Source organism: Mixophyes fleayi, chromosome 6 (assembly GCF_038048845.1).
Source record: "Mixophyes fleayi isolate aMixFle1 chromosome 6, aMixFle1.hap1, whole genome shotgun sequence".
NCBI classification, from domain to species: domain Eukaryota; kingdom Metazoa; phylum Chordata; class Amphibia; order Anura; family Limnodynastidae; genus Mixophyes; species Mixophyes fleayi.
Genome location: NC_134407.1, coordinates 222470940 through 222491137, shown reverse-complemented (window position 1 = coordinate 222491137; position 20198 = coordinate 222470940). Strand labels below are relative to the sequence as shown.

General features: G+C 38.7%; 1 protein-coding gene across 6 annotated transcripts; it reads left to right on the top strand.

The window, feature by feature from the left end:
* Window positions 1–631: 631 nt before the first annotated feature.
* Window positions 632–19752, top strand: LOC142095291 (uncharacterized). 6 transcript variants are annotated; one of them, XM_075178244.1, is made up of 5 exons: window positions 642–685; window positions 4644–4843; window positions 8936–8982; window positions 13073–13279; window positions 17883–19752. In XM_075178244.1, exon 5 carries the CDS (start codon window positions 17945–17947, stop codon window positions 19562–19564), a length of 1620 nt encoding a protein of 539 aa, XP_075034345.1. In that variant the 5' UTR covers window positions 642–685; window positions 4644–4843; window positions 8936–8982; window positions 13073–13279; window positions 17883–17944; the 3' UTR covers window positions 19565–19752. The 6 variants fall into 6 exon arrangements, with proteins under 6 accessions (XP_075034346.1, XP_075034348.1, XP_075034343.1 ...); XM_075178245.1 differs by lacking the exon at window positions 4644–4843 and having other exon boundaries at window positions 632–685; XM_075178246.1 differs by lacking the exon at window positions 13073–13279 and having other exon boundaries at window positions 17888–19752.
* Window positions 19753–20198: the final 446 nt, after the last annotated feature.

The following is a 20198-nucleotide window of genomic DNA, read 5'->3' as shown; positions in this document are numbered from 1 at the left end:
GAGTATTTCCTCTCGAAGTTACACAACATATTTCCTCAAAAAAAATGCCTATTGCATCAGAAAAAAATACCTCGGAAATCAGTACATTTATAATATACAGAATAAAAAATCAGTACATTTGCAATGATATAAATTGGCGCCTGTGCCACTACTTGAAAAAATTCTACAATACGTGTTTCTACGTCATCTAGCCACAGTATTTATTGATGATAGGTTTGTTTTATTTAAGAAAGTTATTTTCACTATGGAGTGTCACTATCTGTCTCCATACTGGGCTAATGTGTCCAAAATAGGATCAGATTACAAGGGGAAGCTGTAGATCAAAATATGATCGGAGCAGTTATTGATATCTTTTACCACTATTAAACGATTACACAAAATTATACTCACTTTATGAAAAGGATAAAGGTAGAAATTTGTATGTTTATAAGACAATGAAGTGCATTTCATACATATATAATATAACATAGTACAGTGCACAACATGTCATTACACCACCGTACACAGGTAAATATTATGTATATGTTTTATATTGTTTTACCTTTTATTTTTATAGAGGGACAGTTCTGGGAGGGAACATGAACAAATGGAATCCTGGGAGTGTCTTTATAAGTGAGCACAGCAGCTTATTGCCTAGTGCGATATATGCAGTGAGCACAGTGCAAAGCCCGGAGTGAACAACCAGGTATGTATATACATATTACACACAGTGATAGTCCTGTACTCTATGTATATCTATCTATATATCTATATATACACTGACACACAGCCAGGTATGTATGTACATATTACACACAGTGATAGTCCTGTACTCTGTGTATATCTATCTATATATCTATATACACACTGACACACAGCCAGGTATGTATATACATATTACACACAGTGATAGTCCTGTACTCTGTGTATATCTATCTATATATCTATATACACACTGACACACAACCAGGTATGTATATACATATTACATACAGTGATAGTCCTGTCCTCTGTGTATATCTATCTATATATCTATATACACACTGACACACAGCCAGGTATGTATATACATATTACATACAGTGATAGTCCTGTACTCTGTGTATATCTATCTATATATCTATATACACACTGACACACAGCCAGGTATGTATATACATATTACATACAGTGATAGTCCTGTACTCTATGTATATCTATCTATATATCTATATATACACTGACACACAGCCAGGTATGTATGTACATATTACACACAGTGATAGTCCTGTACTCTGTGTATATCTATCTATATATCTATATACACACTGACACACAGCCAGGTATGTATATACATATTACACACAGTGATAGTCCTGTACTCTGTGTATATCTATCTATATATCTATATACACACTGACACACAACCAGGTATGTATATACATATTACATACAGTGATAGTCCTGTCCTCTGTGTATATCTATCTATATATCTATATACACACTGACACACAGCCAGGTATGTATATACATATTACACACAGTGATAGTCCTGTACTATGTGTATATCTATCTATATATCTATATACACACTGACACACAGCCAGGTATGTATATACATATTACACACAGTGATAGTCCTGTACTCTGTGTATATCTATCTATATATCTATATACACACTGACACACAGCCAGGTATGTATATACATATTACATACAGTGATAGTCCTGTACTCTGTGTATATCTATCTATATATCTATATACACACTGACACACAGCCAGGTATGTATATACATATTACACACAGTGATAGTCCTGTACTCTGTGTATATCTATCTATCTATATATCTATATACACACTGACACACAGCCAGGTATGTATATACATATTACACACATTGATAGTTCTGTACTCTGTGTATATCTATCTATATATCTATATACACACTGACACACAGCCAGGTATGTATATACATATTACACACAGTGATAGTCCTGTACTCTGTGTATATCTATCTATATATCTATATACACACTGACACACAGCCAGGTATGTATATACATATTACACACAGTGATAGTCCTGTACTCTGTGTATATCTATCTATATATCTATATACACAATGACACACAGCCAGGTATGTATATACATATTACACACAGTGATAGTCCTGTACTCTGTGTATATCTATCTATATATCTATATACACACTGACACACAGCCAGGTATGTATATACATATTACACACAGTGATAGTCCTGTACTATGTGTATATCTATCTATATATCTATATACACACTGACACACAGCCAGGTATGTATATACATATTACACACAGTGATAGTCCTGTACTCTGTGTATATCTATCTATATATCTATATACACACTGACACACAGCCAGGTATGTATATACATATTACATACAGTGATAGTCCTGTACTCTGTGTATATCTATCTATATATCTATATACACACTGACACACAGCCAGGTATGTATATACATATTACACACAGTGATAGTCCTGTACTCTGTGTATATCTATCTATCTATATATCTATATACACACTGACACACAGCCAGGTATGTATATACATATTACACACATTGATAGTTCTGTACTCTGTGTATATCTATCTATATATCTATATACACACTGACACACAGCCAGGTATGTATATACATATTACACACAGTGATAGTCCTGTACTCTGTGTATATCTATCTATATATCTATATACACACTGACACACAGCCAGGTATGTATATACATATTACACACAGTGATAGTCCTGTACTCTGTGTATATCTATCTATATATCTATATACACAATGACACACAGCCAGGTATGTATATACATATTACACACAGTGATAGTCCTGTACTCTGTGTATATCTATCTATATATCTATATACACACTGACACACAGCCAGGTATGTATATACATATTACACACAGTGATAGTCCTGTACTCTGTGTATATCTATCTATATATCTATATACACAATGACACACAGCCAGGTATGTATATACATATTACACACAGTGATAGTCCTGTACTCTGTGTATATCTATCTATATATCTATATACACACTGACACACAGCCAGGTATGTATATACATATTACACACAGTGATAGTCCTGTACTATGTGTATATCTATCTATATATATATATATACACACTGACACACAGCCAGGTATGTATATACATATTACACACAGTGATAGTCCTGTACTCTGTGTATATCTATCTATATATCTATATACACACTGACACACAGCCAGGTATGTATATACATATTACACACAGTGATAGTCCTGTACTCTGTGTATATCTATCTATATATCTATATACACACTGACACACAACCAGGTATGTATATACATATTACACACAGTGATAGTCCTGTACTCTGTGTATATCTATCTATATATCTATATACACACTGACACACAGCCAGGTATGTATATACATATTACATACAGTGATAGTCCTGTACTCTGTGTATATCTATCTATATATCTATATACACACTGACACACAGCCAGGTATGTATATACATATTACATACAGTGATAGTCCTGTACTCTGTGTATATCTATCTATATATCTATATACACACTGACACACAGCCAGGTATGTATATACATATTACACACAGTGATAGTCCTGTACTCTGTGTATATCTATCTATATATCTATATACACACTGACACACAACCAGGTATGTATATACATATTACACACAGTGATAGTCCTGTACTCTGTGTATATCTATCTATATATCTATATACACACTGACACACAGCCAGGTATGTATATACATATTACACACAGTGATAGTCCTGTACTCTGTGTATATCTATCTATATACACACTGACACACAGCCAGGTATGTATGTACATATTACACACAGTGATAGTCCTGTACTCTGTGTATATCTATCTATATATCTATATACACACTGACACACAGCCAGGTATGTATATACATATTACATACAGTGATAGTCCTGTACTCTGTGTATATCTATCTATATTGAAACAGCCACTGGATCAGTTGTGCAAAATAGCCTTTTAGATATATGATATACTTACCCTTTAACTATTTGTTTGAATTAGATTTTTATTTCTTTGTAGTATGTGTGATTAGTGGGGGTTAATTCAAGAAAGTGATCACATGGCTCTGTGACCCTGTTTAACTAGCAGTCCAAGGCTGTGTAAGCCTGTTAGGCTGTGTTAGGAAGTGAGGATTTCTTCCAAGTGAGGATTTGTTACAAGTATTTTAAAAATGTAGATAGTATAGTAAGGATTACACAAGAGGAGATCATTCTACCTGGAGACACTGCTACATGAGGAAAACATTTAACAATCATCTGTGAGCTCTGATATCCTCCACCACCTGCATTGCGCACTGACTGTACACACTCTGCTGATCTGTTTCTCAACCTTATTTCTTGCAGCTGCTGTTTTATTTTGACAGCATAAGTGAAACCAACACTTGTTGCTCCACTTGCTGAGAATCTTTAACTAGTTCCCTTGCTCCCCCCTTGCACACTGTTCATACACAGCCACCTCAGTACACCTTCCACTGTGACTAATGTTATATAATCTCTCTCCACTCCTGCCCTATGTCACTGTTTTACTGTTTCTTACTCACCCATCTTTTATCGGGTGTAGTACCTATTTATGGTACTGACTACCCCGACAGAAGACATGTCGACATGAGGACTCCGACCTGCCAAAAGAAGTACTTACCAGAATGCAGATGTCTTCACATGACGGCTTGCTGTCTTGCCGGCTCCCGAAAATGACGTCATCCTGAAGCGCGACTGCCCTTTAAGGTGGCGATGGGCGGAGCCGCCTGTCATTTGTGACAGGTAAGTACTATTTTAAGGGTTAAGGGTGTTAGGGATATTAGGGTTAATCATTAGGGTTAACCCCTAACCACTAATATAGTACTTACCTGTCATAAATGACAGGCGGCTCCGGCCATCGACGCCTTAAAGGGCAGTCGCGCTTCAGGATGACGTCATTATCGGGAGCCGGCAAGAAAGCGAGTCGTCATGTGAAGATATCTGCATTCCGGTAAGTACTTCTTTTGGAAAGTCGCCCTCCTCATCAGTCGAGTCCTCGTGTAATCATGTCTTCTGTCGGGGTAGTCAGTACCGTCTTACTGACTACCACCGCTTTTATCTCTACTGTTCTAACTACTTCCCATACCCTTGCTGATCCTTTTACATCTTTTCTTCCTCTTCACTCTCCTACTACTTCTATAGTCTCTCAATTTACTCACCTGTCCTGTTCTCAACTGTTTCTCATCTCACTTATAACCTGTCACAGTCCTTACCTTCTGCCATACTCTCATTAGTCTTTTCCAGGCAATTTTTTTCCCCCTCCTATTTCATGACTCTACAAGGTCTCAGTTGCTACATCTCCTGTACCTTATTACTCTCCATTCAACACTTCCACCCATTCCCTCTCATGGATCCCCACATCACCACTGCATACTACAGACCCAAACCTATCCCCTGTCGCTCCCCCCTCCACCATATATCACCCTGTCACCCCGAACATCCAATCCCTCCAACCTTCTTCCAATCATTCCTCTTACTTACCTTCCTCTGTCCTGTGAACTCTGGAATGCAAGATCAGTTTGCAACAAACTCACTCCCATTCATGACCTCTTCCTCTCCCATTCCATTGGTCTCCTGGCCCTTACAGAAATGTGGATCTCCCCCTCTGACACTGCTTACCATGCTGCACTCTCCCACAGGGGGGGGGGGGGGTGGCTCTCCTTCTTACACACTTCCCATCCTGGGGACCGCCAAGGAGGTAGTGTACAGTCATGGCCAAAAGTTTTCAGAATGGCACAAGTATTAGTTTTTATAAAGTTTTCTGCTTCAGTGTTTTTAGATCTTTGTCAAATGTTGCTATGGTATACTTTATAAAAAGAGTCAATATTTGCAGTGTTGACTCTTCCTTTTGAAGACCTCTGCATTTTGCCCTGGTATGCTGTCAATCAACTTCTGGGCCACATACTGACTGGTCACCCATTCTTGCTTAATCAATGCTTGGAGTGTATCAGAGATTGTAGGTTTTTGTTTGTCCACCCACCTCTTCAGGATTTATCACAAGTTCTCAATGGGATCAAAGTCTGGGGAGTTCCTGCCCATGGACCCAATATTTCTATGTTTTGTGCCACTTAGTTATCACTTTTGCCTTATGGCTAGGTGCTCCATCATGCGGAAAAGGCATTGTTTCTCACCAAACTGTTCCTGGATGGTTGGGAGAAGTTGCTCTTGGAGGAGGTTTTGGTAAAAGTCTTAATTCTGCATCTAGCTTGCCTGAGAATACTGGTCGTGACCTATGCATTCTCGTCAGTAACTATAACAATATTAGTCGTACAGGACTCCAGTTAGCTATGGGAGCTTTGTAGAACAATTTTGTGTCAGTGAATGATGTGGCCATGTATAGTCGACTCTCAGCTGCACCAAGTACTATAAAGTTGGCCAGATTCTGTCCCAAAGGCACTTAATAGGTGTCAGGCAAAGGGGCACATACCCCTTGCCCAAAGACCCAGCCCACACATCTCCATGAACCCCTCTCCAGAAATCATTCCAGAAATGTGAGGTCTGCACAAAACCACCTGACCCATGCAGGTGCCCAAGTATTTTGATCTATATACAATACAATATGATGGTCTTCAGTGCCATGCATAGACAACAAGGAGACATGAGTGAAATGCTAATATGGGCCACACCCTCTCTCCCCATAGAGACATACTAGAGAATTAATGTGGCCATTAAAAATATTGTGAAAGAGCTCTTATGTTATAGGTGGAGTGAAATCATCAGGAGGCAGCACCATGCATACACTGACAGTGTAAATGCATCCACTGGAGTTGGCATGATGTATATTCAAGGGGTGTGGCTATCTCGTTACTGTAAGGTAGACGCAGCACCCCATTCACAAACAGAGCAGCATGGAGTAGACAAACCGTCCAACTGTACATGAAATCGGGACACAGTTTAGACAGCACAGGACAATCCCCCAAAATAAGGATTGTCTTACCAGAATCAAAATTGATGGCAAACAGTGCTGCTCTCGCGTCCTATTTTTACAGCTTTCGCAACCTGCTGCTGATGTCTTAATCACATTTGCTGATTGTCTGGATCCTGGAATGTTGAGGCCCTGCTTGGAAAAAACATAGGTACTATTCCCCTCCTGGAAAGCTGAGAAAATAGTGAACACCCTAGACTGCTTTAGCCCCCAACCAGACCTGACATTAAATGAATAGCATTTTTTAAAACCATCAGTCCTAAGGACAATTTCCCAAGTTCCACACGTTATTAGTAATGACGTGGTTCAAAGTACTTAAGACAATATTCACCTTTTACCCACTGGTATTTCCTGTCAGTGGGGGCCCAGAGAAGAGGCTGACATTGATTACATCATTGTGCCATTGAGCAATTGCGTTAATGAGGTGGTGGAGATGGGAAACTGACCTACAGAAAACAATCAGTAGTGCAGGGGATGGATGAGGGCACAAAGTAACCTACCACCCCACCCTGGTACATCTCCGATTTTTCAAACCCGCAGGTTAGTAAATCTAGCCCTAAGACTTTGAAGTTGCAGCAGAGCTATCTTCTTCAGTCTAAGGCTGAAACTAATTTTGAAACACACCATTATCTTGTCCCAGAATTTTCTAATTTTCCTAAGTGGATCTAGATTTCATAGATTATGGTAAAAGGTAACACTTTTTCACTTATACATATTTGTATATGTATATATTTTTTGAGATTGAGAAATATAAACTATTGTTGTGATATGTGCTTCTTGGAACATTGTAGAGTAAAGAAACGTCATTACCTTATCAAAATTGCCTAGTACTATCTCTGGGTCATCTAGGTTAGCAGGTAGTAAGGATATTTTATTTAATATGGACATTATAGGACATTATAAATGGCAAGTCTGCAAGTACATGAAAATAGTGTGTTGAAAGCTACCCAACACCAGTTGCCATATAACCTCAATTCATTAATTCCTCAATAACATAACATTAATATCCCCCTAAAGCCCACTAATATATTATGTTACTACTTATATCCTTGCCCAACACAGTAACCGGTTCTGCAGAATGCTGTGGCGAGCAGATAGGTGGAGAGACAATTGTGGGATAGAAGGAATGGAGGCAGAAAGAAAAGGAGATGGTCAGTTCAGGAGGCTGATCCGGGTGCAGCAATTACATTGAGGTCCCGAGGGAGGGGTTAGTCCCTGGTGATCTGATCACCAGACTGGTGCCCTCAGCATGTACTCAAGGCTTTGGTCCCATCTGCTCTGAGGATGTGCACAGGTGAGAGATAGTGGCCCAGTCACCCATTAGTCTGCTGTATAATGTGGACGGGTGACTGGGCGAACTAGTAGCGTAGGTCACTTACCCCATTTTTACCTTAAACTGAGTACGCAGCATCAATGTATATATATGTCTAATGCACTTCATAAGGCAAATGTGGAGGAAGAGTATTTCTCTGGGCCTCCACTATTTCCTCTATATTTACCTGCTGTGCACTGCACAGTGTCTATGTAAAGTGTACACTCATATCTGTTGCCATTATGTAATTTAAATTGTTGCATTATTTAATTTAATAAGGAAATAGTTTTGTTGTATTTGGTTCTGTTGTCTCTTTTTAATATTGTAAGTTTTATATTGTTTAATTTCTTACATTTATCATTTGTGGCTGTATGATTTTCATAGAAAATCAACCTTAAATGATGTTTGCTCCCAACTTTCCACACACGATAGACAGAGCATGTTCTGGACCTTTCTAGGAAGGAGTTGGACATGTTTTGAGCTTTGTAGGAAGGGACGGGCTTGTTGTGTATTTTTCGTGAAGGGTATGGATTTGTTTGGGGTTGATGGGAAGGGGTTTGATTTGTTTTGGAACTTAGTTGCTTATTTTCAATTTCAGACTTCGCAACGCTGCCCTCTAGCAACAAGCAAAGGACAAACAACAAGGTGAGCAAATATATCACACATACACACAAAGAGGTCACAAGTACATATAGATAATAAAATCAACAACTATACATAAAGAGATAAAGATAGCAACATAAAGATTGGCACATATAAAACAGACACACAAGTCAGAATTTTCACTATAGGTCAAAGTAGGGCTGGGAAACAATTAAAACAAACATAATGATGATACATTATACAATAGAAAGTATGGTAGTTACTATTCACATACAGCAAAACGTCAAATTCCATATTGCAGCTGTTGGAAGCCTCATAGACAGTTTATAGATCGACAATACTTTTATTTTAAATAAACTGTGACCTCAGGGAAGACAAGGATCCTCAATACAGTGACTGTGATACAAGACGGTCACTATTATGAGCTGATTAATGATTCCTGTATATTCTGGGCCTGATTCTTTAAAGGACATAAACTGAGATTCTGTGCATATAATCAGCACAATTACTCTGCGTAGCCCCAGAACTGGATCATACGCCACAAATTGCAGCAACGTTCAATTTATCTTCAAGCACAATGGACACTTACTACAGCCTATGATTTCTGGGAGGGAACAGGGTGAGGAGGGGCGTATACAGGTAGTTAATGTACAGCAAGGGCGCGCCAAGCTCCAGCGCACGCAACAGTGTCAGATTCTAGCTCTGGGCATCTCTCAGGAACGTGATTTTCAGCCGTATCTCTTGCTCCAGCTACAGATGGAGTCTAAGTGCCGATTACTAGTGATGGCGGCTGTGTATACAGCTAGAATATGTGTTTGCAATCAGGAGCAATAGTAAAAAGATTTTATATACAGAAGACATTCATAACATCCTAATATATGTATTTCATTGAACAAAAAAAAAAAAAAAAACCACTTTATTTTTTATTATTTTATCATTAATGCCTATATTATTATCAGGTGATATTAATTGAATAGGTTTTTTTTTCCCGCACGTTTTCTTGTGAGTTTATACTCCACATAGGTATTGGACGTATCCTGCAGTGTCTAGTAGAGCACAGCAGACCTGCACCCCGAGTCATGACCACACTTATCTTCACATCCGCTCCTTGCTGAATTCATTTGTGCGTATACCCGATTTACTCGCTCTCCAGTGATAGCATTTGTCAGGTATCACCAGCAATCGCTTTTGCTGGGTCTCTATTGCTAAACCTTCCCCTTATAAAGCATAGTGAAGCCAGTTTAACAGGGAGCCTGGCAGTACATCTACTGCTGCTGTCCTCCTTTTACTATCTACATCTCAGGATGGTGATAGGAGGTGCAAATGATAGGAATAATGCATTATTTATTTATATAAAGTATTTTTTCCAATGATGAACATTTAATAATTATTATCATTATCTTTTATTTATAAGGCACACAAAGGGTCCACAGTGCCACACATAGGTCGCTGAACGCAGTTACAAAATGAAATGATAAATACACAATTACACAATACATAGTGTCACAAGATCGTATTGTGGTTACCGTCCTCTGGGGTAGATGACTGCACTTCTCTCACGTCAGCCAGATAAATAACACCGGTCTCCAGTGCTTCAATTTAAATTGCCTCGGCTAGTTTTATTCACAAGCATGAAAACAAAACAAAACATAAACAAATTCCTTGCCGACTGACTTCTAACCAATACATGGGTACTCCCTCTCTAAAGTAAAGGGCATTGTGTCCCACACATAACCAAAACAACAGAACTTACAGATCATAAATTGTAGTCTCTCTCATTAGCCATCTGACCTCCTCCCCAGACAATGAGAGAAAGAGTGAACTGCCTAGTAGCCTTTTAAAGCATCTTGCAGGTGCAAATCCTGACTAGTCTGCTGTGAGACTGGGAGATCAGAAGACCCGGACTGGGCCTTATGTATGGAGCCCACCCTTCTCTCTCCATTCATAACACAGGGGCCCTTTCCACATTTTCCTATAGCCGAGAAGCACTTTGGTGAAGCTTTCCTTCAGACACAAACAAACAATCTCCCTGGTGTTTTAAAATACAAATGACGGGAATTTAGGACTTGTATACCTGCCAATCACTTTTTTCCCAGTACTTCTGTCACAATAGTTATATGATGAAAAAAAAGCTAAGCATTAACAATTAGGCAAAAAATACAGTACATGAAAAACAGTAAGCAAACATGGGTAAGAACAGAATAATAAACGTATGGATACAAGTCACATGACGTACAGAAACAAGCATAAGACATAACAGGGACAAGTGAGGAAGACAAGAGACATAGTCTAGAGGACATAAATTTGTTTAAGTGGACGGCAGCACAGAACCCATCATCATCATCATCATCATCATCATTTATTTATATAGCGCCACTAATTCCGCAGCGCTGTACAGAGAACTCATTCACATCAGTCCCTGCCCCATTGGAGCTTACAGTCTAAATTCCCTACTATAGACACACACTCACACACAGACAGAGAGGGAGAGACTAGGGTCAATTTTGATTTCAGCCAATTAACCTACCAGTATGTTTTTGGAGTGTGGGAGGAAACCGGAGCACCCGGAGGAAACCCACGCAAACACAGGGAGAACATACAAACTCCACACAGATAAGGCCATGGTTGGGAATCGAACTCATGACCCCAGTGCTGTGAGGCAGATGTGCTAACCACTAGGCCACTGTGCTGCCCATCATGTCTTTTATTTATACTGTGAAACATCTGCTTAAACAAAATCTCTTATATATAGTTCTCTCATATCTAATTCCATATATTAACTTCAAATATATGGCAGGAGGTGCACCCGAAGACCTATAATAAAGATCATAAGAGGAAAGTGTTATGGAATAATTCAAGGATGAAATCTCTTCAGAATATGCTCAGTTTACCTTGTACGTACAGTACAGAACATTCAATTCAAAATGAACAAGGGCAATTATTCATTATTTTTGCATGGCTTTTGTAAGATTAGACCACAAACTTAATATGTAGATAAATGTATCATTAAAGACTTATAACCAATCATATGACTAAATATGGGCCCACACTACCTACATTTTATAACTTGTTTACCAGCATTTAGGCCAGCCGCACTTTACTTTTTCCCATGATATAGGTAGAGTATATTTCTAAATAAATTGTAAGATTAAATACCGTACAATATATTGCAGCATAAGCACTTGAGTAATATCTGTTAGCTGAAAACCAAGTTCATTTGCTAATATATATTTGACAAACTCTTAACATCCTAAGCATTTAATATTAGCATTTAATATATCCTTCCTTGCTTATTCATCTTCCATTTTAAGTAATTGATTGTCCATGTTAAAATATTCTCTTAATGTAGGGGCATTCCAAGGTTCACTTTACTAATTATAAAACTTCATTCAGTGCTTTTTTTCTTTATTTAAAAACATTTCCACAATAAGTCTCTTAAGCAAAATATTAAAATATAGAAAGAAAATTGTGAAAAAGGTTAAGAAAGGTGAGTTATAAATTGTGTATATTACACAATACCAACAAGATCCTGATAGTATATAGCATGCAGCAAATAATGGTTTCTATTAGATTTACCACTTTGACACTTATAACCCTTATTTTTATTTTAAAATGAGTAATTTGGTGGAAGTGTTGAAGTATATTGTTGCTTCAGTCAGGATCATAGTAATCTTTACTTAGTAATCTATGTTCTAATAGTTAAATATCTGTACAGTATATTTCAAACAGTATTTATATATTGACAAATAAAGAGTATTCTCGAGGCACAAGAATAGATAGTGTTATGGAGTGCACATATATCACCTATGGAATAAGAGGCAATGATGCTAATAATCAATATGGGAGGAATAAGACAGCAATATTGAAAATAAAAGAAATACAAACAAATTAATAAATAAAACAAATTAATTGGAATAGTACTAGATCACTGCACTGGATGTAGCAAAAATATTGAGTACTCAAAACTAAACACGATAAAGGACGGTATATACGCATTGTGACACAGTCACTGGATTAGTGCTGAAGGGCAGAGGTATATGTCCCAGGCTTTCTGCCTTGGGTATGTTAAAACACCAGGGAGAATGTGTAGGTGTCTGGGAAAAGTTTTCAAATGCGTGTTTCCCATTTGTAGGAAAACATGGTAAGGATCCCTGGTGTTATGAATGGAAAGAAAGGGCGGGCCCATTAGGCCTATAGACCGGGTTTCAAGGTTACCTGTAAACCTGCTGGCAATCAGGAGTTGCACCTAAGTGGTGCTTGTAAAAGGCTGCAGCTCTGATCACGCTGTCTCTCAGACCTGGGGAGGAGGTTGGATGCCTCCTGAGAGAATCTGCTTATGGTGAGCAAATGTCTTTATGTTTGGTATGTGTCTGGGACACAAGGTCCCAAACGTGAGAGAGGGTGTTGGTAAAATGTTTAGTTGGTGCCAAACAGATAAGGCCTTTTATTTTTCTTTGTTTGTTTTGAACATGCTTAATAAAACTGACTGAGGTCAGTTGTGTTGAAAAACCCGACTTATGTGATTCATTGCTGCTGTTCACTACCATCTACCCCAGGAGATGGCACCTACTTCCCTCATTAACTCACAGTACATGCTACTAGAGTATCGATTGCGGTAATCAAAACAAAGTCCTCCAAAGGAATTGGATCCAATCGGCAGTAGAGTCTGACTGTCAAATAATGGAATCCTGAGGCTGATAAACAGGTAAAACCATAGAGTGGTGAAAGTCAATGAATAACAGGTTGCGATGTAGGCTATAGAAGCATCCAGCCAGATGCAATGTGTGATAGAATAGCGGAATCTTGGTGATACATAATAATAGTAATAATAATAATTTAACTTTTTTCACGAATGACAGTTTCTTTATCCCACATATGGTTAAATGGGTTTGTTAAGCACAAATTATATTTTTTAATCACTTTTAATATTTTAATATTTAATATTAATATTTTTTAATATTTTTATTGTGAGGATTATTAATTATTTTTGTTTTACTGTTATATCACTTATAACACATAATGTCTTGCACACTAATATTATTTAGGCCCTGTAATAAGCATATATTATTATAATACTATCATGGATATATCACATAAAATGTATTGTTACACAACACTTTGATAAATAAGTGAAATAAATATGGTAAATTTTATACCGTTATATCACACTAAACATTATGTTGCCCATTAATGGTCTTTGATGGTTTATCACATTTTCATCTATATTAATATTGAAAGGATTATCAGCCTCCCTACAAATATATCTAGATTACTTATCTATTACAGTTTTTAAGATCATATATTTATATATCATTTTTAGTTTACAGTTGTGGTTGGTTTCAGATTTGACATTCTGCATTAAATGCATGCTTTAAAAACATAAAAAATACATATCTAATACATGTCAGCACATCGTGTTGACGTCTACCTGGAAACAAAAACATGCTAAAGATTAGGATTGGTAGCCTGGGCTGTCAATCAAACAGTTTCATGTGTGATTGGCCACAGGAGATTTAAAAGTCCTTTAGGAACAGGAAACAGGTTGGTAACCTAATGAAGCTTAGCGAAACGCTCATTGGTTAGCAGCATCATAAGATCCTGTCAGGAATGCAGCATAACATGTTTATATAAAGAATAAAGGAAATTAATATTTTCACCACTTAAAAGTGTACCACATTGGGACAAAAGACAGTAACAATGAGAGTATGAACTGCCAAGTCTCATGTGTCATTCATTATGCAGTACGATCAGTGTACTGACCGCAAATCTGTGACAGGATGGACCGCCTATGCCACCCTGTCTGTTGCTGCTGGGACCCGGCTGGGCTTACTTTGCCACCGTTCCCTTTCGTTAACCTAAATGCGCTCTCTTGCCGCAGTAGGAGGGGCTTACAAATGCTGCCACCACTGGACTCCTTACCGGCATCCAGTACCCAGGTTTCTTCTGGGTAACTGATGCTGCTAGTGTCCCCCGTTACTGGTGTACCTAGGCTGTTACCCCTGACCGCTTACTATGGATCAGGGTGCTGTGGATGGATCTCCCCTGGCCTATCACACTGACCAGAGCTGCAGGGTAGCAGGCAGGTTAGTGGTACCGGAAAGCTGGGTCCAAACCTCAGAAACAGCCGGGAATGGATTAGATTTTGGGCCTGTATATCACAGGATTTTCAGCATGGAAGATATTTTCTAGCAGGTCTTTGAAGCAAGTGATGTTTATTTGCAGTCACACTGATTGGAGGTACCAGTGCTAAGGTCAGATGAAATAGTAGAACAACTTTTAATACAAAACAGTGCTGTTTTTTTACACATTTAAGCGCAGCCTCACTGGATAAGCCGCCCCCTCGAGGTCTGAGCTTTTTTTAGAATCAGGATGTAATTTGTTTATCCAAACATGGATTTACATGCAATTCAAAGCTAACAATATTTACACTTATCTGTGATACCCTATAACTTGCTGTGATTTCCTGAATCACATGCTGTTTACAATGTTTAGAAAGGTTTGAACACTCTGGACAAAAGGACACACAGTAACGGCCCCCTGCTGGGCCTTTGGCCAGAGCGGGCATTTGAAACTTCATCAAAAAACTTAGTTAGCATTTCCTGCTATCAGACTCCCTCCCCATAGGCCTCATTGGAGGTTTCCTCTAGCAACCTTACAAACCCCAAACAATGACACTTCCATACAAAACACATCCCAATGTAACAGGATAAGTGCATTTCAAATTATACATTGGTGCCTGCACCTCTTATTGAAATACATTTCTACAATAAATTATTTCCACCTGATCCAGCCACAAATAAGTTATTCATCAGTGATCCAGTCACGAATATGGAAGACGAATGTTCGTTAGAACGTATACCCACAATATAGACTGTAGTAGATACATTAAGTGGAAAGTCAGCCTATACATGTTAGTGGGATAAACAAATGAGATAAATGATATGGATAGTCAGTGGCACACGCAGGGGGGGGGGTTTCTGGGTCTCCAGAAACCCCCCCTCCGCTAAATAAGTGCCCTGCATATCGGCACTGTAGTATACAGCAGTCGCAGCGCTGTCTAAGAAGCGTCCGCAGCGGTGCTGTATTGTATACAGCACCGTCGCGGACGCTTCTTTGACAGCGCCGCGACTGCTGTATACTACAGTGCAGCTGAAACGGAGCTGCCGCGCATGCGCGGCAGGTCTCTAGGGTTTTTTTTGTTCGGGGGTGGAGGAAACCCCCCCTGAAAAATCCTCTGTGCGCCCCTGATAGTAGCCTAATAATACAAGCATTGCCTGTTGGTAACTGACCTGAAGCATAGTGACTTGTGGAGGAGCGTGCTGAGTCCCTGCAGTCTATGTGCTTGCTGATTCCTCACAGACATATAAACATTTGAATTGCTAGTTTGAGATTGCTGTGATCCTGAGTGGGGCAGCAATGCACCAAAATATACAGTATGATCGGTGTATTGATCGTAATACGGAGGATGGGTGCCAGACATCACATGTACCCACAATATAGACCCCTCAATTTACAAGTTAGTTTATATATACCAAGAGGATGAGTGAATGATATAGGTGGCAGTCTAATATATAAATACTGTCTGTTTGTAACTGATTTGGAATATACTGTACAGATATTTAACTACTAGAACATAGATTACTAAGTCAAGATTACTATGAATCAACAATATACTTCAGCACTTCTATTAAATTACTCATTTAAAAATAAAAATAAGGTTTATGAGTATCTGAGAACTATATGAGGGTTAAACCTTTACTCACAATCGGCACTAACCAAACGGTCTTCTTACTGTTATAGAAGATTAAAAGAATGAATGAATGAAATTTGGATAAAATAGAATCCACAGTTCTCAAGAAATAATTGATGCTATATATAGGAGGGCTGTTATATGACTTAGATTTGAAACCTTTTTGTCAAAGTAGTATATATAATAGAAACCATTATTTGCTGCATACTATTTACTATCAGAATCTTGTTGGTATTGTGTAATATATACAATCATTAACTCACATTTCTTAAACATTTTCACAATGTTCTTTCTATATTTTATTATTTCAAGATTATGTGGAAATTTTTTTAAATAAAAAAAATAAAGCATTGATTGAATTTTATTAGTGTAGTGAATTTTAGAGTGCCCCCACTGTAAGAGAATCATTCCTCTTATGTTCTTTATAGTGTAGAGGACCCAGCCCGTGAGAGATAACATTTGAAAGGTTGAGGTAATGAAAGACAATAGGAGCTAATGGTACAATAGGCATAGTCGGGTCCACTATGGTGTCTGTAAGATGCTGAGGCTAGGATGGTACAGAGTCCTGTAAGGTCCAGTTGGTGCAGATGCCTAGAAGGTATAGAGGACAATATGGTGTCTGGTAGAGGTGGTGCAGAAGGCTAGTTGGTGCTGGGGCCTAGCTGGTGCAGGGGCTTGGATAGTCTGGGTGTGGTTTGTACCTTGTCTGGTTAGCAGAGGTAATAGATGGAGTAAAGACCTAGGCGGTGTGGACCAAGATGGTGTAGAGGCCTCGTTGGAGGAGACCTGGGTGGTGCAGGGAACCGGTGCTGGGCCTAGATAGTGCAGAGGCCTACTTAGTGGAGGTAAGTGTAGGGGTCCAGTGAGGACTGGAACTGAGTGGAACTGATAGCCCAAGTCAGAGCTTCCAATTTCCCTATGAAATGAGGTATCTTGCCACTTTGACGAGTGGCAATAGAAAACCTGCTCTATTGTCACTTCATAGTTTATAGACCCGACAATTAACCCCAAATGTTCTTCTAGCCACTTATTGAAGTACAGAGTTGTCTGACCCACATACTGCATAGTAGATTCACATTGTAATAAGTAGATGACATCGCTTGACTTGAAATTGAAATGCTGTTTGAGATAGAATTGTTTGCCCTGTTTTGGTGCAAATAATGATTTATGTGAATGTTTTACTCTTCTCTAGTTCAGGGTTCAACAGAATCTGGGAACTCCGAGGTCGGTGCTCCAAGTGATGAGACTGTAGTCATGGCAACAAAAGAAACATCTTTGAATATCAAATATCGACTCAAACAAAATAGCACGTTAATAAATGAAAAGGAAAAAGGAAAACCTTCTGTATATCAGCTGAACATGAATCTGTGTGAATCTGGATATGGTAAGTTCAACATGGGAAAAGAAAATCATCAGATACCTAATAAAGTGATTCTATTAGTAGGAGCTACCGGAGCAGGAAAAACAACACTGATCAATGGAATGGCCAACTACATCTTGGGTGTGGAATGGAAAGATGACTTTAGGTTCAAACTTGTACACGAGGTTACAGATAAATCTCAAGCTCACAGTCAAACCTCTGAGGTTACAGTCTACAAGATGAATCATGAAAGTGGGTACAAAATCCCTTATACCCTCACCTTGATAGATACACCAGGATTTGGAGACACCAGAGGAATAGCACAGGACAAGAAGATCACAGAGGACATCCATGCATTTTTTACAGCTGATGGTGGCATTGATCAGATTGATGCTGTGTGCTTTGTAGTTCAGGCTTCTATGGCTCGGCTAACACACACCCAGGAATATATTTTTAATGCTGTATTTTCTATCTTTGGAAAAGATATAAAAGACAACATATTTATTCTTACCAATTTCTCAGATGGTGCGAGACCTCCAGTACTGGAGGCCATTAAAGTTGCTGACATCCCCTGCCCTCTGGACAGTAATGGTGACCCCATTCACTGCAAGTTCAACAATTCAGCTCTATTTGCCAACAATCAGGCGAGTAACATGAGTATTAATGAAATGTTCTGGATCATGGGGGTAGAGAGTATGGAAAAAATTTTCAGTGTTCTGAGTACAATAGAAACCAAAAGTCTGAAGCTGACCAAGGAAGTCCTCAAGGTACGGAAACAGCTTCAGATAACTATGCAGGCCTTACAGCCACAGATAGATGCTGGACTGATGAAACTGGATGAAATAAAGAAAACACAGGAAGCTCTGGAGAAGAACAAGGATCTAATGGAGGCAAATAAAGACTTTGAGTATGAGGTAGAGATAACTGTTCCAGTAAGGCGAGAGGTAAATAACAACACAACAAACTGCTCAAAGTGCAAATTTACATGTGAGACTGTCTGTACAATGAGTCATGACAGTATGAAGATGTGTGTTTCTATGTGTGATGGAAACTGTACACAATGCCCAGGTAGATGCGTCTGGAGTGATCATACCAATGAAAGATATAAGTGGGAATATGTGATTTTAAAAGAGAAAAGAACCTATGAAGAGCTGCAAAAAAAATATGAAGCCGCTTCTGGAGAGGAGATGACTGTGGAAAAAGTGTTTAAAGAACTAAAAGAGGAACATGATAATGTGATGAATACAGTGACTATTCTTGTTAGCAAATCCTCTGAGAGTCTGAATCATCTCCGTGAAATCGCCCTGGTACCAAACCCGCTGTCAGTCACAGAATACATTGATCTGAGGCTACAGAGTGAGGAGCAAGAAGCCAAACAAGGATTTCTGGAGAGAATCAAGTCACTGATGGAGGTCAAATTGTATGTAAGGAAAGCAAAGAACATCCAGAATCTATGTGTACAATATGCAAACAAATTTGTGTCTTCATTCTTCAGCAAAACTAACATGCACTGAATAACCTATGGAGCAAACTACAAGAACCAGCAGTGACTAAGCGCATAATGAGAGAAGATACCAGTAAGAAGTGGTCATACGGGTGTATAGTCCAGACCACTACACTCTCATATACAGGGAAGACGTCATTTTATCATCAGATCTATGGTGTCACATATTTACTATATAAAACTCATTCTTTACATTTTCTTCTGCCTGTTTCTAGATTTTTTTAATAACAAAACATTTTAATATGTTATATAGTAAAAAGGTTTCATTTTTTCTGATTTGTGCTATTCTTTCAGTTACCTCTACTATTTTATTCACTGATATTCATCAGCATATTTACCATAGCACACATCATCATCATCATTTATTTATAAAGCGCCACTAATTCCGCAGCGCTGTACAGAGAACTCACTCACATCAGTCCCTGCCCCATTGGAGCTTACAGTCTAAATTCCATAACACACAGAGAGAGAGAGAGAGAGAGACTAGGGCAGGCCTGTCCAACCTGCGGCCCTCCAGGTGTTGTGAAACTACAAGCCCCAGCATGCTTTGCAGGTAGACAACCAGTTGATAGCTGGAAGGGCATGCTGGGACTTGTAGTTTCACAACATCTGGAGGGCCGCAGGTTGGACAGGCCTGGACTAGG